General features: G+C 37.4%; 8 protein-coding genes across 8 annotated transcripts; 6 read left to right on the top strand and 2 right to left on the bottom strand.

Moving 5' to 3' along the window:
• Positions 1-863: 863 nt before the first annotated feature.
• On the top strand, positions 864-3,674 carry KEL2 (Kel2p; the record flags this gene model as incomplete). Its single annotated transcript, XM_446316.1, has 1 exon — positions 864-3,674. One exon carries the CDS (start codon positions 864-866, stop codon positions 3,672-3,674), a length of 2,811 nt encoding a protein of 936 aa, XP_446316.1.
• Positions 3,675-4,935: 1,261 nt separating this feature from the next.
• Positions 4,936-7,248, top strand: GVI51_F07535 (uncharacterized protein; the record flags this gene model as incomplete). The annotated part of the gene is made up of 1 exon (XM_446315.1): positions 4,936-7,248. One exon carries the CDS (start codon positions 4,936-4,938, stop codon positions 7,246-7,248), a length of 2,313 nt encoding a protein of 770 aa, XP_446315.1.
• A 719-nt stretch (positions 7,249-7,967) lies between these two features.
• On the top strand, positions 7,968-8,258 carry SPG1 (Spg1p; the record flags this gene model as incomplete). The annotated part of the gene is made up of 1 exon (XM_446314.1): positions 7,968-8,258. The coding sequence occupies one exon, from the start codon at positions 7,968-7,970 to the stop codon at positions 8,256-8,258; it is 291 nt and encodes a 96-aa protein (XP_446314.1).
• A 393-nt stretch (positions 8,259-8,651) lies between these two features.
• On the top strand, positions 8,652-9,359 carry MIC26 (Mic26p; the record flags this gene model as incomplete). The annotated part of the gene is made up of 1 exon (XM_446313.1): positions 8,652-9,359. One exon carries the CDS (start codon positions 8,652-8,654, stop codon positions 9,357-9,359), a length of 708 nt encoding a protein of 235 aa, XP_446313.1.
• Positions 9,360-9,668: 309 nt separating this feature from the next.
• On the bottom strand, positions 9,669-12,818 carry GVI51_F07469 (uncharacterized protein; the record flags this gene model as incomplete). The annotated part of the gene is made up of 1 exon (XM_446312.1): positions 9,669-12,818. One exon carries the CDS (start codon positions 12,816-12,818, stop codon positions 9,669-9,671), a length of 3,150 nt encoding a protein of 1,049 aa, XP_446312.1.
• A 1,864-nt stretch (positions 12,819-14,682) lies between these two features.
• Positions 14,683-16,362, top strand: TCP1 (chaperonin-containing T-complex alpha subunit TCP1; the record flags this gene model as incomplete). Its single annotated transcript, XM_446311.1, has 1 exon — positions 14,683-16,362. One exon carries the CDS (start codon positions 14,683-14,685, stop codon positions 16,360-16,362), a length of 1,680 nt encoding a protein of 559 aa, XP_446311.1.
• Positions 16,363-18,672: 2,310 nt separating this feature from the next.
• On the top strand, positions 18,673-21,207 carry UPC2 (Upc2p; the record flags this gene model as incomplete). Its single annotated transcript, XM_446310.1, has 1 exon — positions 18,673-21,207. The coding sequence occupies one exon, from the start codon at positions 18,673-18,675 to the stop codon at positions 21,205-21,207; it is 2,535 nt and encodes an 844-aa protein (XP_446310.1).
• Positions 21,208-21,353: 146 nt separating this feature from the next.
• GPI10 (putative glycosylphosphatidylinositol-alpha 1,2 mannosyltransferase) lies at positions 21,354-23,192 on the bottom strand (the record flags this gene model as incomplete). The annotated part of the gene is made up of 1 exon (XM_446309.1): positions 21,354-23,192. One exon carries the CDS (start codon positions 23,190-23,192, stop codon positions 21,354-21,356), a length of 1,839 nt encoding a protein of 612 aa, XP_446309.1.
• Positions 23,193-23,219: the final 27 nt, after the last annotated feature.

Below are 23,219 nucleotides of genomic sequence, written 5' to 3'. Positions count from 1 at the left end.
TGCCCAAATTCGGTACAAATTGTGTGGGCAGAGAAACCAGCAAGCGAAGAAGACCGTGGAGGGAGCTCGAGAGAGAGAGAGGGAGAGAGAGAGAGCGAAGGCTCACCACAGAGAAGGCCACGTCATCAAACTGGGACTTACGTGCGAAGGAGTGTGGGAAAGTGAGAAAATCCCCAAGGAGAAGTGTCTTTTCTTTGTTTACGTAGTCCGTGCGGGGTTTTCATAGGATCAAAAGCAATGAAATAGTATAAACAAAAAGTGGATCAACAACCTGAATGAGATGAGTATAAGCAATTAGGACAAGAGTACTGCAAGTTGAAGCAAAACAAACAACAAACCTAATGAATAATAAACGAGTGATGTGGCTCTTCACACTTGCAGTATTAAAAATAAAATAAAAAAAAATCTAAATAAATCATTCGTTCTCCTTCTGCAGCACCAACGCAATATATATGAACCTGTGGAAAAAGATACAACAACGAGAATAACAAACAACAACATCGGGTATATAAACGTTAACACGCTGTTCTTATCTTTCACCCCAGGGTCCTTGACTACAAAAATAAAATACAATAGTTGAGTTTTACATTCCAAAAGAAAAGATATTGTTTCTAAGGATTGACCTGGTTGTGGAATTTCAGAACATAAGTACAGAACAAAGGAAAAATTCTCCGCTTCTCTTATAAATAATTTGTACCTGAAGCAAATTTTTTTCCTCACAGTCCCTTTTCTCTATTCAGTTGTGCTTCCAAGAATTATTGAAAAACCAATTAAACAGAATTCTTTTGGCAAGTACTCCAGGCGAAACAAAAGGATACAGCTTTCTGCGCGGGTAATATACATTCAAAAGTCTTTATGCGACAATGACTTCATTTCTATTTAGAAGGCTAACCAGGAGGAAGAAAAATAAAGACCCCAAGGAGAAAAATAAGGAGAAATCCAATAGGGGCAATCTCAGAATCTCTAAAGTCCCACCACCAGCGGAAAAATATCCAACACCACCAAGAGCCAAAAACCAGTATGTCATCCCTACAATTACGGATGACCCAGCGGTTCTAAATAGTCCTAGCACTAGTGTCCGCATACCCAGGGCTCCCATGTTTGCTGACATTGACTATGACAATATAACAGAAAGGAAAGCGAAAAGACTGAGTCGCACCGATCGGTCAGTCCGCTATTCACATCGCCATAGTAGCAGAAGAATATCAATGCTGATCTCAAAATTGGAAGAGGACAAGAAAAAGACAGTTTCACTAGATAGCTCTGACATAAATGTGCGCTATTCCTTTAGAGACTCTGCACTTTCAAGATTACAAGAAGTACTGGACGAGGCCAATGAATCACCATGGGGCCGTACACGATTGATGAGTTCTCCTCTACCACGTTATAGACATATTGCCTCCACTTATGCAACTCCTGATAATCGTATTTTTGTCATGGGTGGTTTACACGGCGAGCTTGTATATGGTGATACTTGGATGTTAACAGCAAATAGCGATTCCACAAATTTCACTACACAAGTAATAGATTTAACAGTAAATACTCCTCCACCTAGGGTTGGGCATGCCGCAACATTATGTGGGAATGCCCTAGTAATATTTGGTGGTGACACTCACAAACTGAATTCAGAAGGTCTTTTGGATGACGACCTTTATCTGTTTAACGTCGATTCACATAGGTGGACGATTCCAACACCAATAGGGACAAGACCATTGGGGAGATATGGCCACCAGGTCAGTGTTATTGCAACAACCCCAAAGAAAGCGAAACTATATCTGTTTGGCGGTCAATTAGATGACAACTATTTCAATGATTTGGCCATGTATGATTTATCAGACTTCAGGAACCCACACTCCCGCTGGCAATTCCTCAAATCCAAAGCATTCACACCACCACCACTAACGAACCATACTATGGTTGCTTATGACTATAAACTTTGGGTGTTTGGTGGATCATCACGAGGTGAACTCCAAAACCAATTGTATGTTTATATTCCTGATCTGAATGAATGGAGATGCTTAGAGACAGAAGGTGACAAACCTCAACCAATTCAAGAACACTCTGCAACAATATATAAGAATCTGATGTGTGTCTTTGGTGGGAAAAATAAAGATGACGAGTACCAGAATACCATGTATTTCTTGAATTTACAAACACTGAAATGGTACAGGTTAGATACTTCTCATTGCAATGAACCCCTTCCTCGTTCGGGCCAATCTATGTCATTGATGCAAAATGATAAGATATTAATTATGGGCGGCGACAAGAATGACTATTGTGTTAATGGTGCCAACTTGAACGATATTGATGAATACGATAGAGGATATGGTGTGGCCTCTTATACCCTTGACCTAAAAAACCTAAATGACTATTGTCCAGGAGTGTTTTCAATCGAACGCCCAGCTAACCTGACTCATGTTGCTAAGAACCCAGAAGCCAGATACTCCATGGCATCACCAGGACCTAATATTCTAACACCATATCTTCAACAAGTACGTCAACTAAATAGATTACTATCCACTGCAAGCATGTCACCAAAAACACCATCGCCAATGATTTCGAAAGCATTGCCAGAATCATCAGAGAAGGAGGATATATCTAAGGATCAGGCGGAGAACACTAGCGGATCAACCCAAAGTCCTCCAGCAGGTCTATTGGGCACAAGTGAAGCACCTCAGTCTGGTAGATCAGAGAATGAATCTGTATTTGAAGATGCTTTTCCAGCAAGCCATCTGTCAGAGTCATCCTCCCCTCAACAATCAGAAATTTCCATTGTAGAAAATAAGAAACAGAATAATCCTTTTATAACCAATCCGCTAGGCACTATTAACTCAAGTATAATTGAGTTAAATAAAGCTAATACCTCTCAATTGCCAATAGAAGGTACAAGATCAGTGATATTGTCTCAAGATACTGTTGAGCAATTGCAGCAAGATTTAGAGGAATTGAGGATTATGGAAGAATCAAATGAAACTGTTTCCGACAACAAGTTAAAGCAATTAAAGATGGAAATAGACAACTTAAGAAATAAGGATGTTGTCGAGGACACCACCAAATCGACACTAGATGATCTCAATGAGAAGTTTAAACGTCTTGAACAAGGTAAGGATGCTTTGAGGAGCAAGATGTCCAAGTTGGATTCAATGTTTGAAAACAATGAGCATCACAAAGCGACCGAGCATACAGGATATGCACTTTTAAACTTGAACTCTAAAGCATCTAGAAATAAAGATACTGATCTGGACGACAGTAATCAGCATTTGGTATCCATTGACGCAGAAAAAGTAGCGGATGAGCTATTATTGATTGGGGACAAGAGGGAAGACTCCAGTGCTAGTGATAAAAGTGAAAGCTTCACCCTGACTGAATCCAATCAACCAGAAACATCCAACGGTGATTTCATCTACAATGATGCCAATAAGAATGGTAAAACATCTTTAGAGAGGAAAACAGTCCCTAGAAAGATGCCTGTGGATAAGAAAAGAGTCAAGAGAAGAACCATCCTGTTCCACTCTCAAAAGCATAAGGAGATGATGGAGGAGCTAACCAAACAGCTGGACATGTTGACTTACGACAGTCAAGAGATGGCTTCTTCGGAAATTGACAGCAACTCTTCCTATAAATTAGAAAACCAGATGCCAGTAATGCCGGGCAATTTCCCACAGACTATGTAATCATTAATTATAGATTTTTCAAGTTCGACTTTGCTATATTTCAAATGGACGGTATATAAATTATATATTCTAATCCCATATACACAAAATTTGTATCCATATCATTTTATGGTGCTTCGCAGTAGTACCACTAGAAAACTAAAAGCTCCTATATTCACAACCTGGCCTATAGATTATGAAAATGCCCTTATCGCCAAGGGCTTACCCACTATACTCTGTTTAGGGTTGCGGCCACTCTTAATCCCACATTACTGATTAGAACCCCTTTTAACACCCTAAATGCCTTACGCTGCAAATGACAAAATATTGCCGCATCAATGCAAAAACCAACATCAAGCCCTAATGTAAGTGCCTAACTCAGCTCCATAGGGCATTCTCAAAGGCTTCAGTGCCCTGATCATTAAAGATCCTCTTTTCTATTTGATGCAAAAGCCTCGGTTGCCAAATGTTGCTGATGGTTCCTTAACATCAAATAGTCTACATGCACTGCACTGTAATATGCATTAATGTATGCACTACCCAAACTAAGGCCATTTGGTCATCAAACCCCAAGCCCTAAGCCCTAAGCACCCTCCCCCCCGTTGAAGGGAGGTGGGGGCAAACACAGTTATAAGCCCTAACACGATTTTAAGGGGTGGAAGGGGGGGTCAAGGAGAGGGAAGACCTAGAGAAGGGTGGCAGGGAAGCGAGCAAACGAAGGTCAAAACCCTAAAGAGAAGTTGTCTCTTCGAGCAGAGAGCCCTATGATAAATCAAGTGATTGACAACTTTTTGTTTTGATTTTCCTACGCAGCGTTGTGTGCTGATGACGATCGTAGCCCTAATATGCATGTGGCCATAAAACCCAATAGTAGGGCAGCTTAGTTGGCTCGTTGAGCCCTAAGATCATCTTTCCCAATGAACTAAGCAACTATTCCCAGCTAGCAACTAGGCATCATTACTAAACTACTCAGGCCTAACATAACTTTAGCCCAGGTTAACATTCCAATTGTCATAGCACTACAATCTTGCTGCCATTCTTGACATTGGTCTTATATATTTTTATAGATTTCTGTTCTGACAAACTATTCCAGTTTTTAGGGATTTTCCTCTGCAGTCTCTGGTATAATCATTTTAAGACTAACTCAAGGCTTGGTTGCAATACCAATTGAAGCGGTACTTACAAGCACAATAACAGCAGAAAGTGTAATACACAGAAATATCTCTGAAGCCCTTCACTAGGTTGAAACATAGCAAGAAGAGAATCTAACAATACTTTAGTCATGTCCACAAGCACATCATATGCGAGGCATATCTCGTTTGATGATTTGGCCCCATCGCTCATTGACGACCAAGCGAAGATCATAAGGGAAACTAGTCAACACATTGGGTTTTACAATCACTTCATCAAGGTACCACCACAGTATAACCCAGCGTATAGGAATGCGGTAGGGAGTGGTGATGCGAGTCCCTTAAGACAACAGAACCACGAGTTAGACAGCCGCAAGCTGACTAGTAAGCTCGATGGTATGCACTTGGCCCCACGCGGAAGATCTGCACTTGGGACTAGTAACAGGAGCAGAAGTGTGTCGCCATTTATACACTCGCCAAAGGTAACTAATGCACCGAGATTGCCACCTCCACCGGAACAGAAAATTCTGAAAATGAAAGAGATCAAAGTTGATGAGCCTGTAGAGATAGAAGATATAGATATTAGTGATGTTGATCCTAACCTCGAGAAGCACATTAAAAAAGTCACTGAAAGTAACACACAAACGAATTCAGGTTCCAATCATGGATATACACAAAATGCATTCTCGAATTTAAACGAATTGGAGGATAGAATAGATGTTAAGAACAATAAGACCTCACAACCACCAGTAGGTGAAGAAAAGAAAAGGTCAAAATCTTTTGCAGGAATGACAGATGCAGAATTGGCACAACTGGAGGATTTCTATACATCTCAAGCTCGTTCGACTTCTGTTTCGAACCAGATGAACAATTTTGATTTCGGTAAGCAAATTCCTGTGTTTTTCGATGATTCTAAGAAAAATAACAATGTAAATGCAAACTTGGCTTTGGAGTCGCTGGCGGCTATTTACCCGACAAGGCCAACTATTACTTATAAATCGATGTCACTGAATTCACAACATCCAGAATATACGGCTTTCATGAAAAAAATGAGAAAGCACGTACCTTGTCGAGAAAAAGAACATACTATAGATTACCGAACTATTATGTGCTACATTTCTGGTAGAAGATATACTTGGTCAAGTGTGGATTGGTATATCGAAAATGTGGCTGCTGATGGTGATCATCTGGTTATAGTATCTAGAGTACCTGAGTTTGAAAAAGAACTAGAAACCCTTTGTAACCAGGAGAAAAGAAAAAGCAAACTCCAGCAGAGAAATTCAGATAGATCTGATAGAATATCGGTATACTCTGAGAGTCATACTCTATCTAGTACACCTTCTAGCGATCCAGATGCTGTGACACCATCAACTATTGGTTTTAGAGCAGAAGCCATAAGAGATAGGGCCCGTGAAGTCTGTAGGGAATTGCTAGATTATTACGCTTATAGACTAAAAGATAAGATAACTAAAATTACTGTCGAAATTGTAAAGAGTGATTCGACAAAAGATGCTATCACAGGTGCAGCAGGCGTGTATGCTCCAAATTTTCAGATTATTAGTACTGTTAGCACCAATACTCAAATCAAATTCCGGAATGGTAATGTGAAACTACCATTTTTTGTCTTAAAACATTACCCAATGCCAACATTTCTAATCCCATTTGAATTCATTGACCCCAGTCTCCTAGATAAGGATTATTTATCACCAGAGTCACACGGTTCAGTTAAAGTGTCTTATGTAGATGATTACGAACGTGTTGACCTTGACAGCAGATTAACCTGGCTTGACCAAGTGATTAAGAAGACGACAAAGAATCCTTACGCCCAAAACTCTGATAAGCCTATTGATCCCATCTGTGACTCAGATAGTGAAGCAGAATCTGTTGCATCGTTTACTGGTGATCTTCCTATTCAAGACAAGAAACGTTATGAAGAGTTTGAACATTTGGGATATGTGATGCCAGCACCAATGAGGCAACTACTCGCCAAAAGATCAAAATTAGTTTATGATATAGATGGTAAACGATTAGCACCTGATAACACCTCTCGTGGCTCTGGCCGTAGCTCAAGGTTGTATTTGAATGATGGTGGAATGTATCGAGTTAAATCTATGGTAGATTCTGTCCAGACTTCAGAGACGGATGGTGAAAATGACCGTTCTAAGATGAATCAGAACACCCTAAATAATACTGGTATTCGAAAAGTGAAGTCCTCTGGTGGTCCTATTTTCCTGACACCACCTATGCCGGGATCAACTAATCGTCCTCCAAAGGGAAGAAAGCATAGTGATACTTCCCTCAAGAAGGCTAAAAGTCATGATCCCACGTCAAAAAGCAGTACACCGCTTTCACTACCCAGAGCAAGTTCCAATGGCAAATCTAAGAAAACTGATAGTAGCAAGAATTCGAGCTCAAGTTCCAGTAAGAAGAGCATTGGATCGATGTTCAAGAAAGTATTTTGGTAGCCTACCTGTTGGATGAGAACTTCAGTAGTTCTAGAAAGATTCGCACATTTAAATTAGGCCACCCAATATAATGCCATGAAATCAATATTGCATTTTTTTTTTTTTTTCATGCCCCAAAATTCCAAGACTGCATGCTACCTTAAAATCATTAACTATTTCTCATTATCATACGAATTACATACAACATATTCACTAAATTATACAATTGCTATGACTCTTCCAATCAGATTTCCATTTTTTATCATTTGTATTACACTGCATGTGATTCTCCGTGCGTTTCTTATGACTAGCCCTCTTATATTATTCTTGTGGCTGTAGCTTTACCTTATCTCTAAAGGGTCCGGTTGTTATCTTGCCCATAGATTGTAGGGGTGTCTTTGGAGAGGTACCCTTTAATAGATCATACTCATCTTTGCACCCTTCAATAGTGTCACTAGAACATCTAGCGATGACCCCTGGTGCTTACGAATGACTACGGTCCATGCTTTCCAGGTATAGCTATTCCTCTTAAGTATTAGCAAAGTTGGTATGGCTAATGATCATTTGTATTCAGCCTTTAGTATAACCAAGTCTGGAGGGGTTAACCTCATCTATGAGGAACCTTGAAACTTATATAAATGGAGGTCGGTGTAGCTATCCATGACGTTCCTTGTGTAGTTTCATTTCATAGTAGCTGTATCGATAGATATATAAAACAGTATCAAAAACATACAATCAATATGCAAATCAATCCAAGAATATACTCAGAAGCACAAAAAGTAGCCAAACAACCACAGTTCAAATATTTAGTGGCAGCAATGTTGTGTGCTGCCATGGTGCCTACTGCCTATAGGAGAGGTGTTACTCTTCCCCACTATAGCCAGTCAGTGTTAGAAGAAGTTAATGAAAATATAGCTCATAAACCCATAGAGAAAGAGAAAAACCCTTCCATGTGGGGTATGCTTAAGGACGCCAACAAATATGACCTAAATGAGGAGTATACATATGAGCTGTTCTCATCCATAATGTGAACACCTAAGGCATTGCTGGCAAAGTTACAATAATATGCATCAACTACTCATTCTTATATATTTGTTTAATGTGGAACTAGTTTTGGTTCCTATCTGCATACTTTTCTTTGTTTTCCACATCATTCATTAAATAGCAATTATTTTACATAAGGTAGCTATACTTAATATATCGTCTGCGTTTTTTAGTCTTATGCACTTTCCCATCATTCCTTTGACTGGCTCATCTCATCGCTTCAAATTCGTTAAATTCTTAAAATCGATTTGTCGGACGATTACAACGAATCCGAAAGGAAATAGCAAAAGTGTTTAAAAACTAATTACAAAAGGGTCACGAATGGGTCTTTATTGGGGTTGTAGATTAGGCAAGCAAAGTCGCTAAGGAATAATTCAGACATGGCTGTCGATTACTATCGTGAAGTTGACCTCGTTCAAGAGCGAGTGGTTCCACCTGAAGGAGTTGTTGTACCATCCTCAGGTGCTAAAGAGGCTGTTTATACCCCAGAAAAGTCTAATAAAGATGTTATTGCAAAGGCATCCAGTAAGTTTGTGAAGTTGATCGGTAATAATGAACTCGTAGATGGGATATCAGTGCGTTATCCACCATATATGGTTGATTTCTTCAGGAGGAGAAGGACTAATTTGGCTGAGAGGCTGGATAGAACTTCTGAAAAGTTAGAGAAGGCATCGAATAGGTATTACCGTAGTGAGCGTAAAATTACATCCACTATTGCCGGATTGAAAGCTGAGAGGAAAGAAGAGTTTATCCCTGGGCTAACCTATACTGCTGTTTCATTCATGACTGGTTCTGTGTTGACCAGAAATAGGAATTTTGTTTACAGGTTCTTCACCCCAATTATATTGGGTACTACTTGTCTAGCATTTGTTTTGCCTGGTACTTTTAATAATGTTAAAAGTCTGTGCTATGATATTGAGAAACACAATTTCCCAAGTTTTGTGGAGAATCAAGATAAAATAGTTTTTAAAATAAATGTTGGGATTGGTAAGACGATCAGCGTCCTGGAGCACACATTTTCTACCATTGGAAAAGGAGTTAGTAGGACTCAAGCCGCCCTTCAAGAATGGACGGGTCTTAATGTATAAACTAACAACATATATTCTTAAATAATCGTGTAAAAAACTTATGATATAAGTGGATATTTTAATTTATTAGCACAAATTCGAAAAGTACCATTAAAAAGTTGTTTGTTGGCCTCTTTTCAAACACAAGGGGATATTTAATATTTACAGAGGAATATTTCTATAAGCCATCACAAAAAAAGCATATATTTTATTTCTTATTCAGAAACTGTTCTTATAATTGTAAGATAGGAAAGCTTCTGTTAGTTAGTTGAAAAATAACAACTGATGCTAAATAAAGATATATACAGTAATAAAGTAAATTTTTAACGGTTAGCCGTGGTTAGAAAAAAGCATATCTCTATCATAAAAAAACACACCCTGAAGCAAGAAATCTTGGAACTCGTCAATGCTATCATATGGGCTGGTACCAAAACTCTCGGACTCATCGAGATCAAGCGGTAGGATAGAACGGCCTTCGATATCTCTCTCTTTGGTAAGTTCTTCATCGCGTACAGAAAGTTCATTTCCGTGGCAATTAATTACATTCCCTGTTCCGAAAATGGGTGTTCTCAAAATCTTTAGCGCTTCAGAATTGAATTTGGAAAATATGTCCAATTCTTCAAGATAATTGCCATTAGGTAATACGGTGGCTGATGACTCACCAAAGTTTTGTGTTCCAAAAATGTCATTTCCATCCTCTTTATAAAGCCCCATTATGTTAACAAAAGATTCTAATTGCTTTAGAATATCCTGCTTGATTGTTGTTTTAGTCCTCACTAATCTTGCCAATAATGGGCCCAAAAACACAAAATCTAGCTGGAAGTTTTGCTTGGATGTTTCGTCGTTTTTGAAGTTTTTTGTTATAGCATGCATCAAATATGTGAAAAAGAAAATCGACATATTCCACTTCATGTCCTCAGAAACTAGTAGATTTTCCACATTTCCGATTATAAATTTATGGCAGTCGTTTAGCAAATTAATGAGATATACCATCTCACAATTATTTGATGTCTTGTTTAGATTTTTTATAACGTATAATAATACCACAAAGAGGCATGTTAGGAAATAATAGGACAGTTCGGAATATAGATCAGGTTCATAGTCCAGCGATAAAAATAATGTGAGAACTTTGATACTTTTGTCTTTAGCTTTGTTATGGAATATTTGTGAAACTTGGCTGATGTTGTGCTTAGAGCCGTTCCAAAGGTTTTTATTATCACTTAGGAATGTGTCAATAAACAAGCTAAGGTTAGTTATGAGATAATAATACCGAAAATGTAGATTTAGCACACTGCATTGCATATTGACTGGATTGGGTAAAGTATTGTCTTCCGGTATTTGAGAGTGTAGTAATGATATGTATTGGATATAGCTTTCCAGTTTTAGCATAGAAGGTAAGCTCTCTCTCCAAGAATCCAATTCTGCCTTAATTTTCAAGACCTTGTCAATTATTTGATCAAAGGTATTATCCAGTGTACTTCTAACCGAAAAGCATGTTTCATAGAGTGAAAGTTCTACCTTAACAAGCTTGACTTTAAAATATGCAAGTACCGCTGGCATAAATTCATAATGGGATAATAGAATATTCAATGCTTCGGTTCTGTTTTCTGGTGTGTCGTTCTTCAAGAGATCTGGATTATATGTGATTGTTGGAAGAATATTGACTGTAACTGTTTCAAAAAAAACCTCTGGGGATAAAACATCAGTGTTTTCATTTCTTACTAGTGGTGGGCGGGATAAAATAAGAGAATAATACTTGTCAACAGAAAAACAATAAGACCATAGTACTCTCCTTTTAATCAACTCTAGTGGGCTCAACCCTTCATAAGATTTGTGAAGATGTAGCTCTAAAGATATTGCCATATTCACTGCCTCTACAAGTACACCTGCCGCTGTTTCGGTATTGATATATATCTGAATATAATGACAAAGTAGCAAAAGGCCTTGTAATGAGGTGATGCAAATGTTGGAAATTGTCATTTTGTGAAAGAAATACACAGAGTTCAGCAGCGTTAGGTTTTTTACTTTTAGTAATAGATCTTTCTCGAGTTGACGCGCTTCCTTTTTACCTCTAAGAATTTGACTACGCATTTTCTGAGCTCCGAGACATATGCAAATATTAACCAAAAGATACTCTGGCTTTGTAAGCCCATTTCCGTTGTTTCGAAAGTACCTATCCACCAGATTTGAGCATTCTTTGCCGTCTGTGGGAAATATTGAAGAGGAAATTAAAAGTGTTTGAAAGCTTGATATCAAAGCAGATGCTTGTTCTCTTGAGATAATGTTACAAAGCTTATTTCCCGGTTTTAGAGTCGGCATAGAAGAAAATTCCATTACTTTAGTCATTTGTACAACATAATACTTCAGATATACTGCAAATATGTCTTTTAATGCTGGCATAAAATCCTTTTCAGCGAGGATATTGGAATAATTGCCGTTGTTTCCACTCTCGGAAGTATCATTGGAATATTGATTTAGTTCATCTTTAGTTAAAAAATTACCGTCAATGTCAAAATTACTTGAAGGATTAGATTGCCCAAAAAACTTTTTTTTTATATAAAGCATATTTTGGGTAGTGAACAGAAGTGTTGTATATTGTTTCGTAACTGGCATAGTAGGTTGATCATTTGCCCTTTCCTTCGAGTTATCTTCACTCTGAAGTGAATCCATACATTTCTGAATATATACATTTGCATTAACAATACCCTTGAGTTTTCTATCAATCTTGGTAATTTGGTCATTGACAGCAGCTAGGGTGTCTTCGTCAACTACTAATGATGGGTTGTGAATAGCATTCGGTATGTTGTTGTTTTCTAAATTTGGTAACTGATGTTCTCCATTGGCATAGGAAACAGCAGGCTGGTGCATATTAAAGTCGTTCTTTGCATTATATTGGTTGTGTTGGGGGGACATATTCTGGAAAGAAGGCATGGAATGAGAGTAATTGTGGAATGCAGTAGGTTGTTGATAATTATATTGATGAATAAAATGCTGTTCATCATTGGTAATCACAGGCTTACCATTCTCCTCAGCCAAAAAGTGATTGGTAATTTCAGTATGTTGCTGTGCATCACTATAAATGGGCGAAACAGTCTTGGTATTGGCTGACGTTTGTGAAGCCTCATCTGTAGTATTTGAATCTTGTTTAGCATCTCTATTTCTTTTCCTATATGGCCTCTTTTTGGCCTTTTTGTTCGCTTTCTCGATAGCTTTGAGTTCATACATCCTCTTCTTCTTTGTCTGCAATTCCTCATGGAACTTAAATGTACATTCCACTTTAAACTTTACGCAGTTTGAGCATTTATTGGTTACTGGATTTACCTCGTCACATCTTATCTTCCGTTTTCTGCAGTGGTCACAGGCCTTGGTCGATCTGCGTTTGTAATGTTGTTGTAGCAGTTCCATTGCCATACCATAGTCTATCATGGGGGTAGTGCCAGGTAACTGGCTATTCTCGCGACTTGGTGTTTCTGTGCTCATATTAATTTGAAATTAAATTTTCAAACTTTAGTTCTCTTCTATACGTATGAGTCCGCAGCAGTTCAAATGGTTCCTTAAAACAAACACAAAACTGCTTTTAAATGTTAATAGCAGTGTTTCTGGACCGATTTCTTTGAATGAGACGACTAATATATTTCCAAATAGCTATTTCAATGTAAGCGGAAAGAAAGAAAGTATAACCGATAATCCCTGGGGATTGGAAATGACTAACGTATCCAAATTTTATACTTCCATATAAAACGCTGTCCAGAATATAAAAACAGGGAATAGCCACGAGATTGCCTATTTCTGGAATATTTTTGGCTCTATATATATGTTTCGATTGGTTCGTAAAGTCCCTCAAATACCATACTGAATGGAAAACACAACATTCAAGATTCCTTAGAACTTATCTTCCTGATCTAGTTAAACTTTTAAGATTTTTTTTTCCATCCTTCAAGTGGACTTTTCTGCACGAACTTCTAAGTCAGATTACCAAGAAGCGGGAAAAATTGTGCCAAATTGTCCTAATTGTTATACTGCCAAGCAATACTTAATAATGATTGAGCTAACGCATGTTGAGTAGCAGACATTCTTCGAACAGCAGTTACCGGTATGCTGACTTAAGGGAGCTTTCAAGCGGTGCTTTGTTGTAATGTAGTTTCCCGTGCGACTATTTAGCACATATAAGTTGTCTGAAATTGAGGGGAAATAAAATTCTCTCTTATCTTGAATTAGAAGAACGGAAATGCGCTGTTGATCAATTAGCGTTGCAACAAAATACAAATAATGCAATAATTATTACTTAGGAATTGGTAGTGTACAAGCCAGAAATCTAGATCCATCTCATGTTATTAATTAATTCTTTTTTCTCCACGCAATGCCTTTGTGTATTTGACTGGTAAACAGAAAAAGAAATGGTATGATTAAGTATTAACGGATCCATTTGTTGGTTTTTTATAATAAAGGACATTATCGGATAGCCTTTCATGAGGCAAAAAAACTAATGTGATGTGTTGGACACGGTAGTAACTCAGCAAACTGTAGCAGCTAGAAGTGTGTAATTGCAGCCAATTGTCATAAGCGTGAAGGCCGCAACGCATTGCGAGATTATAATACACAACCTCCATAGTGTATTATGGCATAAATATTGGGCAATAATATTGGTAGTATTGCAACACTCTCCTTGATCGCTTACCAAATAGTCTGATACATAAATTCTGAAGTAGTGCATAATATGTAAGCAGCTTTCACAAACAAATCTCCAAAAAACCATGATCTGGTTGTGCAATTTCTTTTGTTTTTGTTTTCCTTGTGAGGGTAGTATTGATTCCAATTTCCAATAGAGTCTGGCACAATAATAAATTAAATAATATATTTCTAAGTCAATACGTTCTAGATCTAAACCGCAGAATAGGTGTATATGACCGTTAAATGGAGCCGCTCTCGGTTTACCGTTATCCCGCTTTATAAGTGACCGGGTAAATAACTAGTGCTGGCGAAAAGTGACAAAAAAGTTTAATTTTTCGTCAGGAAGTTTGAAAAACTTCTGTGAGAAGACGACGCCCATAATAACAAAAAAATCGATGAGTTGCACTGTAACAAGTAGTTAATTGTGTGAGTATAGCATTATTGACCATACTGATCAGTTGTTGTAATTGATTTGGGAGCTCAATTGGATTACAAAGTGTTTTTTGTTTTTATTGAAAGCTTTTTTTTGACAGTTCCGATATAGAAAGGTTTGAAGTGAATATAGTCGAAGAACAGAACATATTGTTAGTCCTCTTTTTCAAATTTACGTTGTTATTTTGGATATAAGTTGTCAACGTGAAGATATAATAAGTTAATATAGTACTTAAACAGGATGGCACAATTGTTCAACAACTCAAGGTCTGACACGTTATTCCTTGGAGGTGAGAAGGTGAGTGGCGATGATATCAGGAACCAAAATGTTCTTGCTGCTTTGGCTGTAGCTAATGTAGTCAAGTCCTCTCTAGGTCCAGTTGGTTTGGATAAAATGTTAGTGGATGATATTGGTGACTTTACTGTCACAAATGATGGTGCTACTATCCTTTCTCTATTAGATGTTCAACACCCAGCTGGTAAGATTCTAGTAGAATTAGCTCAACAGCAAGATAGAGAAATTGGTGATGGTACAACTAGTGTTGTGATTATTGCTTCTGAATTATTGAAAAAAGCTTACGAATTGGTAAAGAATAAAATTCATCCAACCACAATTATTACAGGTTACAGGCTCGCATTGAAGGAAGCCATTAGATTTATTAATGAGGTATTGTCTATGAGTGTGGACTCTTTAGGTAAAGAAACTTTGATCAACATTGCAAAGACAAGTATGTCCTCCAAGATTATCGGTGCAGACTCAGAATTTTTCAGTAACATGGTTGTTGACGCCTTATTGGCTGTAAAGACCCAAAACCCAAAGGGTGAAACTAAGTACCCAGTAAAAGCAGTGAATATTCTAAAGGCGCATGGTAAGTCTTCTACCGAATCTGTTCTAGTCAATGGTTACGCTTTGAACTGTACAGTTGCATCTCAAGCTATGCCAAAACAAATTGGTGGTGGCAATGTCAAAATTGCTTGTTTGGATCTAAATCTGCAAAAGGCTCGTATGGCAATGGGTGTACAGATCAACATTGAAGATCCTGAGCAATTAGAAGAAATTCGTAAACGTGAAGCCGGTATAGTTTTAGAAAGGGTAAAGAAGATTATAGATGCTGGTGCCCAAGTTGTATTGACTACTAAAGGTATTGATGACTTGTGTTTGAAAGAATTTGTTGAGGCCAAGATTATGGGTGTCAGACGTTGTAAGAAAGAAGATTTAAGAAGAATTGCGCGTGCCACTGGTGCCACCCTGATCAGCTCCATGTCTAACCTGGAAGGTGATGAAACATTCGAATCATCATACTTGGGTACATGTCAAGAGGTTGTTCAAACAAGATACTCAGATGATGAGTGTATTCTAATCAAGGGTACAAGTAAGCATTCTTCTTCCTCGATTATTGTGAGAGGTCCAAGTGATTATTCGTTAGATGAAATCGAGCGTTCTCTACATGATTCCTTATCTGTAGTGAAAAGGACCCTTGAAAGTGGGCATGTTGTTCCAGGTGGTGGTTGTGTCGAAACAGCTCTAAATATCTACTTGGATAATTTTGCTACAACTGTTGGTTCAAGAGAGCAATTAGCTATTGCTGGATTTGCATCTGCTCTTTTAGTTATTCCAAAGACTCTAGCTGTTAACGCCGCCAAGGATTCTAGTGAACTGATTACAAAGTTGAGATCATATCACGCTGCTAGTCAGTTGGCTCAACCAGATGATCAAAAGAAGAGAAACTACAGAAACTATGGTTTGGACTTGGTGAGGGGCAAGATTGTAAATGAAGTAACCGCTGGTGTTCTCGAGCCAACGATAAGTAAGGTTAAATCCCTAAAATCTGCGCTTGAGGCATGTGTGGCCATATTGAGAATTGATACAATGATTACAGTTGATCCAGAGCCACCAAAGGAAGACCCACACGCACACTAAACTAAAGCCTAATTCCAACTACTTCTTGCATTCTATAATATTGTACTAGTTTTAATATGGTGTTAAACCTTTATTATATTGAATAATTTTAATCGATATAAGTCACTAAACAAATTTGCCCAAGTAGTGTTGAAATGGTGTTTGAGATCCGAAGGGCAGCCAATTTCTCTTATTGGTTTTCGTTATTGTTAGTCAAATATATGGCCTCTATTACCAAGGTTCAGAGTCGATAGAACAAGATAATCATGTATTCAAGATTGGTTTTGCACACATTTGTAGAGTTCCATATCTATTCGATTTATTGCAATGATTATGAATTCAGTTGAACTCAATCGTTTCTGAAGGTGCCCGATTCGGATTTATCTTTATATGGAAGCGTCTTATTCACTGTCAAGTTTGTTTCCGTGTCCATATAACAGTTTGTTGACTTTAAGGGACCTCAACTGTTATTTAATCCTTCCTAGAGTGATTGTATATCCCTAAAATTCTGTAAGTCCGAAATTATAATGGTCTTATTCAACAGACGAGAATATATCTACAGATAATGTGACTTTCATGTTGAGCGAACATCTGGGAGCCAAACGACCACTTAACTCGACTCGTTTCATATTTTTATCTCTTGAAAAAGCCAAACGAGATGGATTTTTCCCATTATCGCTGGTTTCATTCTTCTATAATCTCTGATATTCTCCAGTGCCAAATAAATCCACCTCTATTCGGTATGGCATTCAAAAGAAGCTGTCCTCGTATAGGGATTATATATTAGCTTGTGCTTCTTCCAATTACTAATCACAAGGTACCTACGTAGTTTCTACCCCCACTTTTTTGTAGCAAGAAAAAGCAAGCTAAAAGAAAATGCAGAATAGAATAATTAATGTTACTAACGATCCCCGCGGAGTGTCCTCGAGAACAATGGCAAATGCGAAAAATAAAAGCTTCGATTTTTAATATGATCTTATAACAAGAAAAAAAGAAAGAAAAAAGTTAATTTGTACGTTAAATTTAATGTAATTTATTGGAAATGATTCTTTGCATTTGGATACCAATTATTCAGATCATTTTCTATAGCTATTGCGTAAATTGACTAGCGATTGGTGAAGCAGGGGACGCTGAGAATTTGAGCGTAAGGGAAGGCGAGTTCTACAGGAGAATGAAGGAACAAAAACTACAAAAACATACACGTCAAGAGTTTAGAGAGCGCAAAGTGGATTAGAATTGGTGTGAATTTGGTTTATTGCCCCTCGTTTGGGTGCGAAAGGGTAGGAGTTAGAGAGAATCTCCTTACAGGTCTGTAAAAACAGTTCCAATATTTTTGGTGGTCTGTGTAATGCTTTAGAGCTAAACAGTACGTTGGATAGATTGACTTCGCTACGGTAGATGTAATGAGAATGGAACTTTAAAGAGACGTTATATGTGGGGGATTTTACCCACCTTACCGTTGTGCACCAGGTGTTTGCCGTTGTCTTTGTGGAACTTCTTCAGTTGCTGCAGTTTAGTTTCACACCATTGTTCACTGGTATTAAGTGAGTTCAGTTTTATATATTCTTAGAAAGGTCGCGACAAATAAACGAGATTACTGATTTGCAGGGTGCTAAAACTGTCTATAGCCATGTGAATAATGGAGGTGAACAAGTTCATTTGAAACATGGTGGGTTGTTTGAACGAGAATATGGTATAAGAAAGGTATAACTGAGGCACTTTAACGACTGAGCATGCAAGCCAATTGAAACTTATACGCAAATGATACTATTATCGCTTTTAATGTACAGAATTTCAACCTCATCCTTCGCCTGCTAAAGCGATTGTGTTATTACTGGTTGTCTGCGCTTTGGTGCGAATTCATCAAATGTAGCTACATATCCTCCGAAATAATAACGGGTATCTTTTTTCTTTCTTTCTTTTTGAAAAGTACTGCTTATATGTACTGTACTTTATTTTTGGTTATGTGTGCTATCTTAAGATCGTGCTTAACAAAGTTTCTAGTGGCACTATATCATAGTGGATAACCTATTAGCAGTACAAAATTTTCCTTCCCCCGCTTGTTGATCAATTTCATGACAATGCTTGGCCATATATATTTGGATCGGATTTTCAATTTTTCGTTCCAATTCCACTTTCTTTCGTATCAGTGACGCTTCCTGCCGCCCAAAGTTTTTTTGATATTAGCCGACAAAAAAATATCAAGTTTGAAATATATAACTTGTTGTATTATTACTCCATATTTGGTATATCTAAGAGTATCAATCAACTCAATTTTAAAAGATAGGCAATACATCACTAGTGGATTGGTTGTTATCTCAAAAATTGGCCATGACTACGCTAGCTGTTCAAAATGCTGTTACCAACGATGTCTCAAAACCTCAGAGTCGAAAAAGAGAGAAAATCATCGAGCTCGTAGATATTGGTGGTAAGAAGGTTAGTACAACTTCTACAGGTAAACGGAAATTTCACAACAAATCTAAGAATGGTTGCGACCATTGTAAGAGAAGGCGGGTGAAGTGTGATGAAGGGAAACCGATGTGTGACAAATGTGTTAAAATGAAACTGGAATGTGTTTACACACCCGTTCAGCCTCCTAAAAGAAGAACAAGAACAAGAGTTAAATATATAACGAGGGATGCAAATGGGGAAATAATTGAAACTGAAAAACCGCAAGTAGAGGGTAAAGATGTGAATGGAGATCTACCGCCAAAAGCTGTATCTGAAATTCCAGGTAGGAAATTTATGCTTTCTGATCCAAAAGATTCAGGGTTACCTGCATCAATAAGTAATTTACTGTCTAAGGGCACCTCTTTGGATCCAAAAACTACGAATGAAGGTAATGCTCAAGATTATCATAATGCTTCGAATAGAAATCAACCTAATGATATCTCTTTGAAAAGTTTGGCTGGCATTGAGAAATCTCTGTTATCACATATGTCAGGCAACAACCTCCTTAACAATACAAGCAACATCTTGGGTATTCCAAACCAAAGTTTATTATCAGGTAATCAAATTCAGCAGCATTTGCAATTACTGCAACAAATGAATGATTCTAAGCCTGATGGCAAAACTTCTTCTAGTTTTGCAGACACCAGTCTTCCTCATTTGAATATGAAGGAAAATGAAGAAAAATCGAACATATCTCAGCATAAAGTATTGGTTCAATTGCAGCAGCAATTACAACTCGAAAGACATCAAAAGCAGCAGTTGGCACAATACCAGAAGTTACAGATGGAACAACAGCAGGAATTTATAAAAAGAAGCCAGGAGCATGAAAACAGTAGTAGCTCTAAATCTTCTCTGGCTGCCGAATCAGTGTCTTCTTATGATGAGCAAAAAGGCAAGATTGATAATAACAACAATTCCGCAACGGCTGTTCAAGCTGATACCTTGGCTCAATTGAGTAAACTGGGAATCAGCATGAAAGGTTTGAGTTCGTTGTTGACAGCTGGTTTTGGTGGTGTTCAATATGATTTTCAGGCACTTCTTGGTTTAAAAAATCTTGGTCAAAGTAAGCAGGACAAAGCAAATTATGCGCATGATGCATTGACATCAATGCAGGAGGATCATGAGTATGCAAGAGATGAAAAAATCAAGATGGAAACGACAGCAAATAATGATATAAATAGAATGCTGGGAAGTTCAAACAATGTCAGTACACCTAAATTGGCCGATACCCCAGGAACAACAAGTATTTTAAACATGACACCGTTGATAAGGGAGGCTCTTGTAGGTAGTATGTCGTCTCCCTCCATGTTTGATAGGTCAAGAGAAAATAATATTCTAAACGTGCCAACACCAACTATGAGTCAGAACATGGTTCCAGCAGATAACCTTTTGGGAAACAATGTCAAAAACCTAGAACAACTGTCTAAATCAAGCAATCTGAACTTATTAGACTTAAAAACTTTCCATCATTATTGTACTAATGTATGGCAAACTATTGTAGCAGCTAATATATCTGATCCGCAGGTGTGGAAAAATGAAATCCCCGCCATGGCATTTGAATATCCGTTTCTAATGCATTGTATTTTATCATTTAGTGCTACACATCTTTCAAGGACTGAGGCTGGTCTAGAGGACTATATTACTAACCATAGGTTGGAAGCACTAAGCCTTTTGCGCAGTGCAGTTCTTAATATCACTGAGGAAAATACAGACGCTTTGGTCGCAAGTGCATTGTTGTTATTGATGGATTCTCTAGCAAATGCGTGGAATAATCACGATCCTCACATGCAATTACCTAAAGATACATCAAATGCGACTGATATTTTGAAAAAGAACGGCATGTTATTGAATGCTATGTCACCATCAGCATGGATTTTCCATGTCAAAGGTGCTGCAACCATTCTTACTGCGGTATGGCCACTAAGTCCAAAATCGATATTCTTTAATATCATTTCTGTCGATCTGAGTGAATTTGCTAACTCTATCAATCACGAAAATAATACTATAACGGAACTCATTTGTTTTGATGAGAGTATATCGGATTTGTATCCCGTTGAGATTGATTCTCCATACCTTATTACACTAGCATATTTACACAAACTTCAAGGAGAAAGAAAGAAGAAGGATTTTTTATTGAAGATATTTGCTTTTCCTGCGTTATTAGATAAAACCTTCCTTTCCTTATTAATGACTGGAGATATTGGGGCAATGAGAATCATGAGAAGCTATTATAAGATATTGATGAATTTTACTAACGATGTAAAAGATTCAGTTTGGTTTCTGGAGGGATTATCTCAGGTATTACCTCAAGAGGTTGATGACTACAGCGGAGGTGGTGGTATGCATATGATGTTGGACTTTTTGGGTGGTGGGTTGCCTTCTCTGGTGGCAGCCAATATTAACGAATACTTATAGAATTTAATGATTTTTTATAGAGATGTTTATATTTACATGAAGTACTTTAATGGATTAATTGGTTTACTTTATATCTTAATACTATATTATAAATTGAAATGCAAAAAATTCATAAAACAAGCAACCGGAATGCATTTGGTGGATACCTAATTATTTTTATAATAAATTATGAGATCACCGTTTCTTCTAGAATCCCAATGAGAATAGGAGTTAAAGATCTTGTTGTATTTGACATACCCTGAGTCAAGCAAATAACGACTCATAAATTCATTATCTAATTGTTCAAAAATAATTAAAAATTGGGGCCATTCGTGAGGAAACTGGGGCATGCTTGCGTTGTTGTTCACATTTTCCATGTCCATTGAATTGGTGAATTTTGGGAAATTTTTTTTAATAAAGCCAGAAATGTTTTCATACAGATAATCACTCTCGTCCATGTATGTCTGCAATTCAATTGATGCATTATTTTTTCCGAGCAAATGTAATGGTGGTTCGCATGATATTGCCCAGAGTTGTCTAATATCATTTCTATGTAAATAAGATTGCCATGGTGTCGAGTGGCATGGCATAACAAAACCAACGCTATCAATGTCTTTCTCATTGTGAAGATCTTTCATCACCTGTATGACTCCACTTTCCTGGAAGGTTGTTATAAATATAGAAACTATCATTGACATAAGTGGGATTATCCACACATATTCCTTCAAGTACCTATAGTTTTGAACTTTTCCAGCCAATTTTAGGGCACCAAGAGCGGATAGCAAACAGAAAAGAGGTTGCAATGGATAGATGAAGCGGAATTCCTTATGCTTCAGGTATGAATAAAAAATTATGTTTAGAATAAGAACAAATTTAATTTGCCTTAAAGCACCAAATCTGATATTATTTTTCGTAGTCGAATCATTGCTAAAAAGACCATAGATGAACAAAGGTAAACTATAACCTAGCATAATAGGAAGGCTTTGTAATAAATGAAAATGCCATGGGGCCACACCATAGAATTCTGACAGGATACTGGTGAAATTGAAATTTATAAATTTGAAAACAGGAAAAATTATCTGGTTGTAAAAATAGAAGTCAATAACAACATTTACTAACATGGTAATGGTGAATACTACTAGAATCTTAGCATATAATCTCCCAATAAGTGTATAGTCTCTTCTCAATAAAAGATTAATGGTTAGAAAAAAACCCAATACAATCCATATTATAGCATTGCTAGGTCTTTGTATGCATGCAAACATCGCAAAAAATAATGATTTTGTAAATGATCTTGTGTTAATCTCTATTCCGCCCGACCAATCCCAATTATACAATGCAATGGATGTTAATATCATCTCGAAAGAATTTATAAATGTTCTGGTAATAAAAAAACAATTGAAGAAATTAGTCAATGTTAAGAGTAATGCAATTTTGGTTATGTTAGATAGCTTTGGTAACTGATCGTCATTCTTTGACACCGTCTTTAAATACACTTTCTGTATTAATTTAATGGTAAAATATTCACCTGTAGCCGCCAGCAGAGCCATAAATAACTTTGGTGCATATATTACACCGTAATACTCAACAGTTTCGCTGTACTCATTCGGTATAGTCAATAAATCGCGTGCTACTTCTGTGGCTAACTTAGATTGAGGAAAACACAATAGCATAAGGCCTGCACCTATAGAACATATGATTGATAGTGCTTCTTTCGAAGCAATTGCCAGTAACTTAACTAGCCTGTAGATTATTTCAAATAGCATAGGAAATGCATAGCTACGTAATCCGACTTTCCACTCCCACGTCAGTTCACCATAACCGAATGCTTTATAGTGCGCTGGTTCTAGAGACTGCCAGAATTCGTCAGCCTGAAAATATGTCCTTGTTAATAAAGAGTTGATTACTCTAAATCCCACTAAAACTGGGAATATTGCAGAAGTTTTTGTTACAATAGAACCTTGAACATCTCTGTTTTCATCGGTATCTTTCTTGTTCGTCACCATTCGAGAATCACTCTTAGACACAAATAG

This window comes from Nakaseomyces glabratus, chromosome F, assembly GCF_010111755.1.
Source record: "Nakaseomyces glabratus chromosome F, complete sequence".
NCBI lineage: Eukaryota > Fungi > Ascomycota > Saccharomycetes > Saccharomycetales > Saccharomycetaceae > Nakaseomyces > Nakaseomyces glabratus.
Note: the sequence above shows the minus strand (reverse complement) of the source record. Positions and strands in the feature narration are given on the sequence as shown.